The 11,797-nt window shown below is 47.2% G+C and overlaps 1 protein-coding gene across 7 annotated transcripts in view; it reads left to right on the forward strand.

The window, feature by feature from the left end:
- The window catches only part of PCYT1A (phosphate cytidylyltransferase 1A, choline), a 30,967-nt gene extending 19,170 nt beyond the window's left edge, over nt 1-11,797 (forward strand). For all 7 annotated transcript variants that reach the window (XM_051626828.1, XM_051626827.1, XM_051626829.1 and 4 more), the window contains 7 exons: nt 2,009-2,108; nt 3,511-3,627; nt 5,554-5,705; nt 6,503-6,581; nt 7,325-7,467; nt 8,519-8,707; nt 9,294-11,797. In XM_051626828.1, the coding sequence (XP_051482788.1) occupies nt 2,009-2,108; nt 3,511-3,627; nt 5,554-5,705; nt 6,503-6,581; nt 7,325-7,467; nt 8,519-8,707; nt 9,294-9,500 (987 nt within the window). In that variant the 3' untranslated portion in view covers nt 9,501-11,797. The remainder of the gene's footprint in view (nt 1-2,008; nt 2,109-3,510; nt 3,628-5,553; nt 5,706-6,502; nt 6,582-7,324; nt 7,468-8,518; nt 8,708-9,293) is intronic.

Here is an 11,797-nt window from a genome sequence, read left to right on the forward strand (position 1 = left end):
TTTAAAAATCTTCCTTTGTTCATACTAATAACATGCTTACAACATGAGCTTAAATTAGGTCTGAGGCAAGCATCACTAAGCTGCTTTTGTTGTGTGTCCAGCTTGCTCCTAGTCACTTAAGCTGAAGCTGAGCAGGTTTGCATGTAGGTATCTGTGGAGATGTGTTTGTTTCTCATAGGAGGGTTTCCTTAGGTGACCCAGCAGGAGGGGGTAATACTCCAAACAAGAACTCCTGTACCTCACAGAAAGCAGTCCTGTTCAAGTCAGGGGAACTGCAGAGGAGTCTGAAGTCTGTAAGCACCCTGCAGAAGCAATCTCTTGTATGTGCTCGCTGAAACACTGGGAAGATGACTTTTGTTTGATTCTCTTGGTCTGACAGGAGACTGCATTTAAGTTACTGGTATTTTTTGGACTGTTCAGAAAAAAAAAAAAAAGAAAAACACAACCAGAAGGGTTTCTCCTTCTAGATCAACCTTGGCTTTAACAAGTTAAAGGGGGTCTCTTCTAAAGAAAGTCTTTGCCAGTCAACACTAGAGTAAAGGGCTGACTTTAAGTGTCCTTGCTGCAATATTGTGGTGATGCCTTTTTACAGCTCTTTTCTGCCCTCTTCCTGGAGCTGTCCTGCATGTCGTGTGCTCTAGCTTGTCTTTCCTTATCTCTGTCAAAAGCCAGCTTCCATCCCTGCCACGTCATACTGGAGTCATAGTCCTTGGCAAAATACAGTGACGTGTTGCAGCTCTCCTCTTTGATAACAATGTTTTGCACTTCAGCAAGACCTCAGTCCTGTCTCAGAGCATTTTGACAGATGGTAACAAAATAAGAGCAGCACCAGCAGTGAGAACTGAGGAGGCAAGCACTGGGAATGGAGGCTTGAGCTGTTGCATGACTTATCCCACAGAGCCTTTATATCCTTGACTGTTACCAAAACCCACCTTACCCCGTTAAAGACCCCACATTTCAGTACTGAAAGGAAGTGTGCAGATTATTCCATGGGAATATGCCATATGGAAGCCTCATTAAGCTGAAGGAGATTTTCAGCAGTATTAGTTTGGTTGAATGTGGTGGTCAGTGGTTGCTTTCCTGTGCACTTCACTTTAAGCACTCTAATGAGGAATGACATAATAGTGATCTATCTGGTCGCAGTGGTGCTCAACACTGTGGCAGGATACTGGAGTGGGACAGGAAGCCAGAAAGGAAACTCCTGATTAGCTTTTTGCAGCTTGTCATGATATTCAGGCTTGTTTCCTTGTCTTCTGGCTCAAGAAGACATCTGTTGGCTGCCCCAACACCTTCCAGCTAGAAAGAAATGTAGCTGTTTATTCCAAGAAGAGCAGATGTTTTGTTTTCATTCAGAGAATAGAAATGATACCTATACTTCAGCTGCTGATTGAACTTGTTGCTGTGGTCAAGCTAGCAGATTAGAGAGCTTTACCTGCAGCAGTTGGAAGTATTCTGCTACAGATCGAGGTCAGTCCCTCATTCCATATTGCTCAGAAATGGGTGATAATACAGACATTCCCTGGGAATTTGTGCTGCTGCTGATACTGCTCTTCAGCTCGTTCATATGCTCAAACGGAGGAGCTGTTAGAATTTGTACATCACAGCACAGACACTCACTTAGATGCAGCCAAGTGATGGTCTTGCCCAGATGGGCAGAGCTGGGGCTGCAGCAGTGAGGTTTGATGAAGGTGACTTGTGCTGCTGCAAGCTGCTGCTTGTCACGAGTCTGCTTTTACCAGCTGCAAATCTGAACCTCCAGTTTTCTGGAATCCAACATTATTACCATCTTCTTAACCCTGCTTCTCTTTCTTTTCCTTTGTAAACTCAGGCTAATCACCCTGCAGGGCTGTTTTGAGGTTAAACGCTAATTAGTCTTTTAGTAGATGGGTCTGAATCATGCAGAGACACCGTGAGTCACTTGGTGACTGGGACACTGCAATGGCAGTGCTGCTGCTGTGCACTGCACCTCCCTTTGCATTCTCACAGCTGAGCTTCTCTGGCTCTTTAGGGACTGAGGGAACCAGCTCCATTTTCAGATGAAGTGGAGATCGACTACAGCAAGCCATACGTCAGAGTGACATATGAAGAAGCCATGAGAGGGACCCCTTGTAAGTAAAAAAACAACCTGGAAGGGGAGTATGTTAGTGTTGGGGTTTGGAGGGGCAGGTAGGATTGTGATATCTCTGAGACTGGAGCAACCTTGTGTGTCAGACCAGGTTTGCAGCCAATGACTTAGTTAATGCTTTGGTGATTAGATACCTGTTCCCATGTGAAGTTGGGCCTGCCAGTACAACTGAAATTGGAGCTTGTATGTGTGAGGAGCTATTTGAAGCAAAGAGATATTTGTGTTTCAGCTCTTCCTGTGCCGCTGACATTTACAGAGTAGTATCAGAGCTGAACATTTCTCTGTACTAATTTGACTGAGGCAGCTTGAAGTTAAGTACTTTAGAAGTCATATTTTCTGAAACTTGAAATGAGGAAGTAAACCAACATACATCTTGTCCAGAATGTCCTGTTCTAGCCTGGTTTTGAATTAAAGTCGGTGTTATTAAACACAGTAAACCAGCCCCACAACAAAAACCTGTCATTTTATTCTCTAAGCCAGACTAGGAGAAACACTGTTCTCTTTGCAAGGCCAAAGAGGAGGCAGAGGCAGGACTGACTGCTGACTGAAGGGTGGCTGCCCTCTGGCCAGTGTGCAAGTTGTCTTGGCCCCTCTGTTATGGAAACCAAGACAATCAAAATGCTGCACTTCTCCCTACCTGACTGCTGCTGAGAGACCAGCCAGCTCAGATTGAGACCTGGCAGTGGTTTCCTGCAGGCAGTTCTGGAAATCCAGTGCTTTTCACAGTCAACGTTAATTTCCCAGCTGAAAGTCCTCAGAGCCTGCCCAAACATCTCTGATTTCAAGAGTGATGGCTCTCCTGCCTGCTAAGACTAAAATACACTGCATGCTTCCTTGTTGCTGTTTATGCCTGTGCTCAGGAACTGTAGCTGCTGCAGGTGTGCAGGAAAAGGGAAGGATGTCCCAGCACATTTCCAGAAAATGACTGCACTTTAATAAAGGCCTCCCAGGAACAGCCCTCTTCTGGCATACAGCATGCTTTTGCAGTCTCTGATCTCCAGATCCTTGACCACTGTTGCTGGTGGGAAATCAGAACAGTCTGGTTCCTCGGCCAGACTGGTAGCTGTGGCAGTAGCTGCAGAGGAGAATGCTGAAAAGATCAAACATTTATGAGGCATTTTGGCCAGTTCCCCTCTGGTAGCTCACTGCTGTGCAAAAAGTTAACGCTGCATTTGGATTTCCATAGGAGGGTGGTGTTCAGGGTTTACTTTCCCCTTGGGTCTCCTTTCACCTTGCTTTGATGGTTATGTGGTAGATGTGGTACTGGCATTCTGCCAGTTTTCTGCAACACCCCCATGAGTTTCAGAAGATCCCAAACGTGGGCACGAGCTGCTGCTTCTCCAGGAAGGCATCTTCACAAATGTGTCTCTGTCTCTTTGGTGCAGTGGATCGTCCAGTCAGAGTTTATGCAGATGGAATATTTGACTTGTTTCACTCTGGACATGCCCGGGCCTTGATGCAAGCGAAGAACCTCTTCCCAAACACATACCTCATTGTTGGAGGTAAGGAGTCACCTTGTTGACTTTGGCTGTCATAAGAGTACAGTTTACCTCCATCTGTGGCTGTGCACACAGATGGCATGGGCAGAGTTTTTGTCTTCATGGCTTTAGTGGCTCTCATTGCATTGTTGGAGCCGTATTGCAACATACTGAGAGTTAATATGTCTGTGGAAAGATATTCTGTACCAAATGGGTGCTTGAGGAAATTGTTTCTGATCACGTTCTAATCTGACCCCTCTGTTTTGTGACAGACACTGGTGAGTTTCACATCTGAGTATCAAAATATATTTGGGTCACTTGAACATCTGGCTTTTGAATGAGACTGTTAATGAATAAGGAACAGTCCCTCCTTGGCTCATTGAGCTTTGCACACCTGTGTCACCCTCCAAATCCTCCTCCCTCCCCAACTCCAGCTCTCTGCTGGGGATTCCTTGTGGTGAATCCCAAACAGGTCTCACTAGAAGCATGTTGTTCCTTGGGCATTGTGCCTGGTCCCATTCCTGGAAACAGAAGTTCCCCATTTTATCTTTAAATTATACCAGGATCCTGCTGACTGCCTGGGGGGATCTAGCAGAGGTGCTTCAGCCAGACCTCCTGCAAGAATGTAATGAGACAGAAGAAACCATTTCTTCTGACTGCTGTCATGTGCTGGCCCTTCTCCAAGCAGTGCCTCTGTGCCTGTACCTTCACCTGCCTTAAAGGCATGTCAGGCTGTGCATGGTGTCCATCAGGAGGTGACCTCTGGTGAGGCTGCATAATGATGTTGAAGTATCAGAGCTGAGAATACCTTCAACTAGTTCTCTCAACTGCCGTTCACTTCCTGGACCAAAATGAAACTGTAACCCTGCAACAGAGCAGTCCTAACGTCTTTGTGCGGTTTGGGTCCATATCACAGTTTCATTAGCTGCTGAGGGCATTTTTATAGTGGTACTTCTGCATTTTTTTGTGTGTGTGCTACAGTAGTTTCTTGAGGGGAGGGGAAGAAGGAGAGCTGAAGTTGTTGCTTGAATGTGCAAAACCCTCTGAGCTTAGAAACTTGGAAGCAGAACATTCCCCATATATGTAATTGTGCATCAGACAGGAAAGCAACTTCGGGTTAAACTATGAACATGTTTATGTAGCAAGGTGTAATCATGCTCACTGCCTCTGGAAGACTGTTGAGGAGATGGAGGGCAATGAACTGCTCCCCTCGCACCAGGAACTGAGAGAGATGAGAGGCCACAGCCCAAGTGAACATCAGCTCCAAGCTGGGAGCAATCTCACCCAGTCTTTATCATCTGTTTTCTAGAACATAAATACATCCAATACCAGTGAGACTGGTAATGCTCTGTTTACTTTTGAGTCTGATAACGAAATAAAACTCCCTCTTTCTCAGTGTCTTACATTGCAGATCATGAAAAGTTGTCCATTTGCTTTCTCAGAGCATTTAAGCTGACTTAATTTACTGTGATTTCACTTTTTGTTTTAATCCAACTTTCCAACACCTAGACTGTGGTATGGCATTTTATGTAATTGGACACTTAGGCAGTGTTTTTTTTTTTTTTCATAGGCTTCAGTTTCCAAGCCTGAGACATCCATGGGCTTAAAAGCAGATTTCTGACCGATAGGCACACAGGTGCCATTTCATACAGCAGGGTTGTCTTCTGTGTTTGCTGGTTTTCTTGATAAGCGTTGTAGGTTCCAGAGACCTTGAGAGCTTGGGGTGTAGGTCTCCAGCTTGGGAAGAAATACCCCAAACAGCCTGCCTGGTATGGTTCAGGAAGTTGTTCCTGCTGCTTTGTGGTGGGAAGAGCTGAGTTTGAAAGTGCCAGTTCCAGCCTCCCTCAGCAGCTGGAACTGCCTGGCTTAGCGGGAGTGTGTGCAAGGTCCTGTGGCTGTAAAGCATTGGGGTGAGTACCTCAAGCTCACTCTTTGTGCCTCTTTCTTCAGTCTGCAGCGATGAGCTAACCCACAACTTCAAGGGCTTCACGGTGATGAACGAGAACGAGCGGTACGACGCTGTGCAGCACTGTCGCTACGTGGATGAGGTGGTGAGGAACGCGCCGTGGACACTCACCCCCGAGTTCCTGGCAGAGCACAGGGTAATTTGTGACATCTGATCTGTTCTGAATTGTGATTAGCCTCTGTCTGTGCTTGCTATTTACGGCAGGAATTCATCCATCGGGGTGACCTCTGCCTGAGCAACCAGTTTCTGTTGAAACTCCTTAAATGTAGAATGAGCTGGGTATTGGGAATCAAGTGGGTTTCTTGGGAGACTAGAAGCATTTGCTGAGCTGGCAGGTAATGTTAAAATAAGGTAAAGATTGTGACATGGTGAAAAAGCCTGAGTGGGTTCTCACTGTTCCAGGAGTAGTTGATGCTGGTTACAAATGAATGTGAAATGCAGTAGGGAGAGGACAGCATGGGTGGGAGGGGATTTCTGGAGGGCATCTGGTTCAACTCCTTGCTTACAGCAGGAGTAGCTTAGATCAGCTTCTTGCAGCAGGAGACCAGGCAAGCTGTCTCAAGAGTCTTTTATCAGTTGGTAAGATAAAGTGAAAGGAGTCTCTAACATCTGTTAAACAGCTTTGGGAGGTGAAGGAGTCTCCAGGGGCATTTGCTTAGTTTACTCTTGTTTCCATTAACAAGCCATTTCTCTGTGGAGCTTAAAACAGCTGTGTCCTTGGTCCCAGCCTTTTCCCTCTGGTGTGTGCTTACAACTGATAAGCAATTGCCAGTGAGAACTTGGGACTGCTCTGTGTTGCTTTTTAAGAGCAAAGTGTCTTGCTGTTCTCTATCACACCCCTGCGTGGAGGTGTTGAGCAAAAAGTTACCATCCTCTAAGAGACCTGCATGTCCAAGGTAAAACGGTGACTTGCTTTGCTTTCTTAATTTTCAGATCGATTTTGTTGCACACGACGACATCCCCTATTCTTCTGCTGGCAGTGATGATGTTTATAAGCATATAAAAGAAGCAGGTGGGTCTGGGTCAAATACTCCAGGGCTTCTGGTCAATGATCTGCTGTAGTGTCTCCTGTGCCCCCTGTGTGGCAGGATGATGACTGGGGAAGTGGCAGTGGCCCCGTGGGAGCAAGGTCTGCCCAGGAGGCTCTGAGGGCAGGGAGAAGCCCAACTTTGGGCCCTACTTCATAAGGCTGGGACTATTCCATGTTCCATGTCCCAGGCCACGCATAGCCCAGCATTAATTCCCACTTCCAGTCTAGTTATTGTGATGGAATTAACAGCTACAGTTTGGCTTACAGATTCTCACAAATGGAGAATCTCATGAACTTAGCAAACCTGCTCCTTGAGTTGTTTACCGTAAAGCTCAGTGGGGGTGTATCTTATTTAAATCTATCCAAACCCAGCCACCAGAGCTTGTTATATTTCCACCCATTAAAGTGTAGGAACCCTTGTCCTGTCCTTGTCACCAGACTATTATATGTGCAGTGGATTGTAGCCAATGGTCTTTAAACCAGCTAAAGTGAAGAGTTTTTCCTTAGAAGACACAATTTTGACGTGCTTTGTCTTACTTAGGCCTTCCTCATAGTCCCAGAAAGGAGGATTCTGGTGGTGTACGTTCAAGGACAAAGATGTGTTGATGTGAGGATATTTAGGAGATGAGCTCTTGACAGGAGAGACTGTTTCCTAATAGAGGTGGCAGCAGCTTTTTGCCATGTGTCTTGCTACAGCTGTCCTGGGTCCTGTTCCCCAACTTTAGGCATGTTTGCACCAACTCAGAGGACTGAGGGGATCTCAACATCGGATATCATCACCCGGATTGTGCGGGACTATGATGTTTATGCCAGACGGAACCTGCAGCGGGGTTACACAGCTAAAGAGCTCAACGTCAGCTTCATCAACGTGAGTTGAAGTGTATCTCATCAGAAGCTGCCCTAAGCAGAATCTTACAGAGTGTGGAGATGTGGAGTCAAGTCTAGTGGTAGCACAGTTCTGCTGTATGCCAGTAAATGGCCAGTCTGCAGAGCTAAGCTGTTGCACCAAACCGGTGTCCTTGGAGTAGAAATTGGACTTCTTCCACCCCTGAAACTGTGTTTGGGACCCACCCAGAGGAAATGGGGTTTAGCTAATACTGCTCCATTGTCAGAAATGTCTTGGTGACATTTTACCTGTTGAAAGAGCTGGAGACAGGGTGTGTGACAAAATGTGTGTTTTCTTGAATTGAATGAAGTGTGGATTGTTCTTGGCAGCAGCTCCTGTGTCTCATCTCTTTCCTGTTCCCTCAGCCACCTTCTTAAGGTAGTCATTTGTTAGGATAAAATCTGATCCTGTTCTCACTGTACTATTCCCTTCCTGGAGCTGCAGGAGCAGCAATGCTTGGGTAGGAGAGAAGAACATGCCCTGATCCTGTGCTGAGCAGCCTACAAGCAGAGTACATGCCAGAAGGCATTTCTGATGTTAGAAGTGAAGTAGTAAACATTTTTTATTATCACTCAGATATGATGCCAATATTTTTAAATACAGTCAAATACAAAAATGAAACAGGAGAGGTAATGGCTGCTTGACCTCTCTTTGGCATGTAACTCTGCCTCTGTTTAAAAACACCCAGCAAAAAGACTTGTGATATTCAAAGAGAGATGCAGCAGGTCACTCAAATCTAATCTGTATATTGTATAAATATTTCCCTGTTCCATGCACTCCTATTAGATAGTGCTTATCTCTGGGTTTAGTCTCTCTCTCTGTCCTGTGCCAGTGCCTGCCACAAAGCATCTCTCAGCCCTGCTTTGTCTGCCATTTAGTCTAGAGAGGAAGTGTCACTGAAGCGAAGGAGAAGTGGCACAAGACTGATGGAGATGCTGACTCTTAAGCAGCAGTTCAATATAATAACACAGAGCAGAGGTGGTCACCGCTCAGATCTGGTGAGCTGTATTCTGATCCACCTCTTACTGTACAGGAGAAGAAATATCACCTCCAGGAGCGTGTGGATAAGGTGAAAAAGAGGGTGAAGGACGTGGAGGAGAAGTCAAAGGAATTTGTCCAGAAAGTGGAGGAGAAGAGTATTGATCTCATACAGAAGTGGGAAGAGAAGTCCCGAGAGTTCATTGGCAATTTCCTGGAGATGTTTGGCCCAGAAGGCGCATTGGTAAGGAGCTGGTCTGGGAAAAGGGGAAAGGGGACTTCAGAGAGCTTGGCAGTCATCGTAGGTCTTCTGGAGCCTGTGGTCTGCAGAGCAAAGGTTTACAGTTTGTTGTAGTGCTTGATGTGCTTCCAGTCTCCAGGGAGGTTATCACAGGCATGGGCAGGCTGTTTACAGGGAGCCCTCACCCTTGCCAGCTGGAAAACACCAGTGACGGTTGCAGCATGAAAAGTCCCCATGTCCCACAGGCCAGCCTGTGTCAACTCCAGCTTGTGTCACACGGGCCACTGAGCAGCCAAGAGGGACTGACAGTCACTTTGTCACTGGCTTGGGATGAGTCTGAAGCTACTCGTTTTTACCAGGCTCTCCTGTGCTGCTGGGAAAAAACCTGAGGCAGTTTGTGTTAGAGGTGCTTGAAAATGGGTGATGAATACACTGCAGAGCCTCAACCGATGGTTGGGCTCTTTCTGTTCTTACATTGCACGAAACCCTGAAGGGACACAACAACCCAAAACGCAGCACAGGCGGTGAGTAGTGTCCATTTCCATTGCTGTTTGAGCCTTGCTAACTGTCTTCCTGCTTCCATCCCTAGAAGCACATGCTGAAGGAGGGCAAGGGCCGGATGCTGCAGGCCATCAGCCCCAAGCAGAGTCCCAGCAGCAGCCCCACACACGACCGCTCCCCGTCTCCCTCCTTCCGCTGGCCCTTTTCAACCAAGACTCCTCCCTCCTCACCCGCCAACCGCTCCAGGAACGAGTCTGCAGTCACCTATGACATCAGTGAGGATGAAGAGGATTAAGCTGCCAGCCGGGATTTGCTGCGACCTGCTAATCACTGAATCCTAAGTCCAGACCCACTGGGGAACTCTAAATGAGCAAGAGAGCCATAGGAACAGGGCTGACGGTGAGCACAGGGCCTTAGAGGTACCCGTTGCTCTTAGCAAGGGCTGCTGCCTGGAAGCACATTCAAACCTCCTCTCCCTTCTCCTCCCCAAATTCCCTTTTTATTGTTTACATTCTAGTCGTTTCCAGCGAGAAGATGGTTTTTATATTTTAAGAAAATACTCTTTTAAAGCGCAAAGGATAGCACTCAAGCGTGGCTTTTGTTTTGGTTTTTTTTCCTTGTTAAACCTCCAGGCAAGAGGGAGAGTGGGTAGACCCCATCTGTCTCTTCTTTCCTTCAGCTCCTCTGTCTTATTCCCTCCACCCCCAGGCAGTACCTGTGCCGCTGCCAAAGGAAAGACCCCTTGGTTCCTCAAGAGCACGCAGGAGGTGGTGATGTGGGGAGGCTTCTAGGAAAGACGGACGTCTCTGCTGTGCTGGAGCTGATAGGAATCTATCCAGCAGACCCTGTAGTGCTCATGTGCCTCTTAGCTAAGCTTCCCAGCGTGTCGCTGTGAGGATGTGCTGAGTAGGGGGCTACCAGCTTAGCACGCAGGAGTTACACCCTGGAAGAACTCACAGCACCATAGAGTTGCACACCCCGTAAGCTCCGAGAATTTTCAGCTCCATATTGTATGGGAGCTGCAGGGGAAAGGCCTTTCCAGATAACCTTAATAAGACTGCTACATGCTGAGCTAAAATTCAGCCCTGAGTTGCTGTTGGAGAGAAGAGAATGAGTCTTTGCTTCAGGGCTCTTGCTGTCTCTGCATTTCCTTGGGTGTGTGAGAGCCCAGGTAGGAAATGAATGTGTGTCCTCCTTTGAGAAGTTCCTTGTCCCATTCTCTGGTGTGTAGTAAGTTTTGTTGTCTGTCCAAATGGCCCCTCAACACTGTGCTCTGTGCATGTTTGTCTGTGTCTCAGTTGCTGTGCTATAAGGGCTGGAGCAGCCCTTGGCACTGGTGCCGTGAAGTCGCTGCTATAAGGACAAACCATGAATTCATGCAGCCAGTTTGGTGTCCCTGTTGGTGTGTGCAGCTGCACAGGTGAAGGGCACGTTTTACCCCTGCGAGGGTCCCGCCCCGTGGGGCAGTTACCCGGCTTGCATGGCCAGTGCACAACCCGGGGCCCACCCACTCTGCTCCTGGAGGTGGGTCAGGAAGAGCACCAGAGAGCACTACAGCTTTTTCATATTTTAAACATGTAATCTGCTCGTTTGAAACCATGGTCCAAGTTGTGCTGCTGTTGTGTCTGTAATAGCTGCTGAGCTTTATGCCCTGTCATGGCAGCCAGTGCTGGAGGGATTGGTCTTGTTGTCCTGTAGCTGTGAAGCTCCTTCTTGCTTTTCTGTTCAGGTTTGCCTATGATATCCGTTGTCTCTGGGTGGAGCTGCTGGGTTGAGTTGCCTGTATCCTCCTGAGATGCTGAGAGCAGAGGAGGACAGCTTGGAGCAATACTGCAGGAAAGTCTTCAGAACTGGATACAGGGCTTGAGGAGCAGTAGGTGCAAGGAGGCAAATCATCAAGCACTGCTTCAGGCTGTGCACAGTGTGATGCTCCCAGGGGATTCAGGGGCCCTGTGGTAGGACCAGGCTGCCACTTCTTCCTAGCTTTTATCTTGCTGATCCTTTGTCATACTGCCCAAAGGGCTTGACAGAGACTCTGTGCTTCTGTTAAGGCCAGAGCCCATACAGAAAAGGGTATTTTGAGGATTCCTCATCTGCCACTTGGACCTCTCTTAGCAGGGATGTGCACAGCTCTGGGAGTGTGGCTGGCTGCTATGGATTTTAAGCTGCAAAGAGCAATATTGGTGACTTGGTACAAGCCAGTTGTTAATCCCCCCCGGTGTATGAGTGCTAGAACACTTCATTTACATCACCCACATTCTTTCTTCCCTCATCCTCACCCTTCCCTCAGTATGGGTGTTGTGTTGCTTTCCTGAGCTGGATCACAAAGGCCAGGCTGCTTTAGAGCCTTACTACTGTTTTAAACACAAGTTATGCAACAGTGTTCTGTAAATTTGGGTAACAATGGTGTTTTGAATGCTGATTTGTTCTGCAGAGACCTTGGTGAATTTCTTGGTGTCTGCAAAACCCAGGGTGCTTGGTAAGAAGCCAGCCATGGTTTTACATGTAGCTTGGAATAACAGAGCTGTTTCTTGTAACCAATAATTCCTGCTTCCTCCTTGCACTTAAATTAAATTGAACACTCAAATCTCA

This window comes from Apus apus, chromosome 8, assembly GCF_020740795.1.
Source record: "Apus apus isolate bApuApu2 chromosome 8, bApuApu2.pri.cur, whole genome shotgun sequence".
NCBI classification, from domain to species: domain Eukaryota; kingdom Metazoa; phylum Chordata; class Aves; order Apodiformes; family Apodidae; genus Apus; species Apus apus.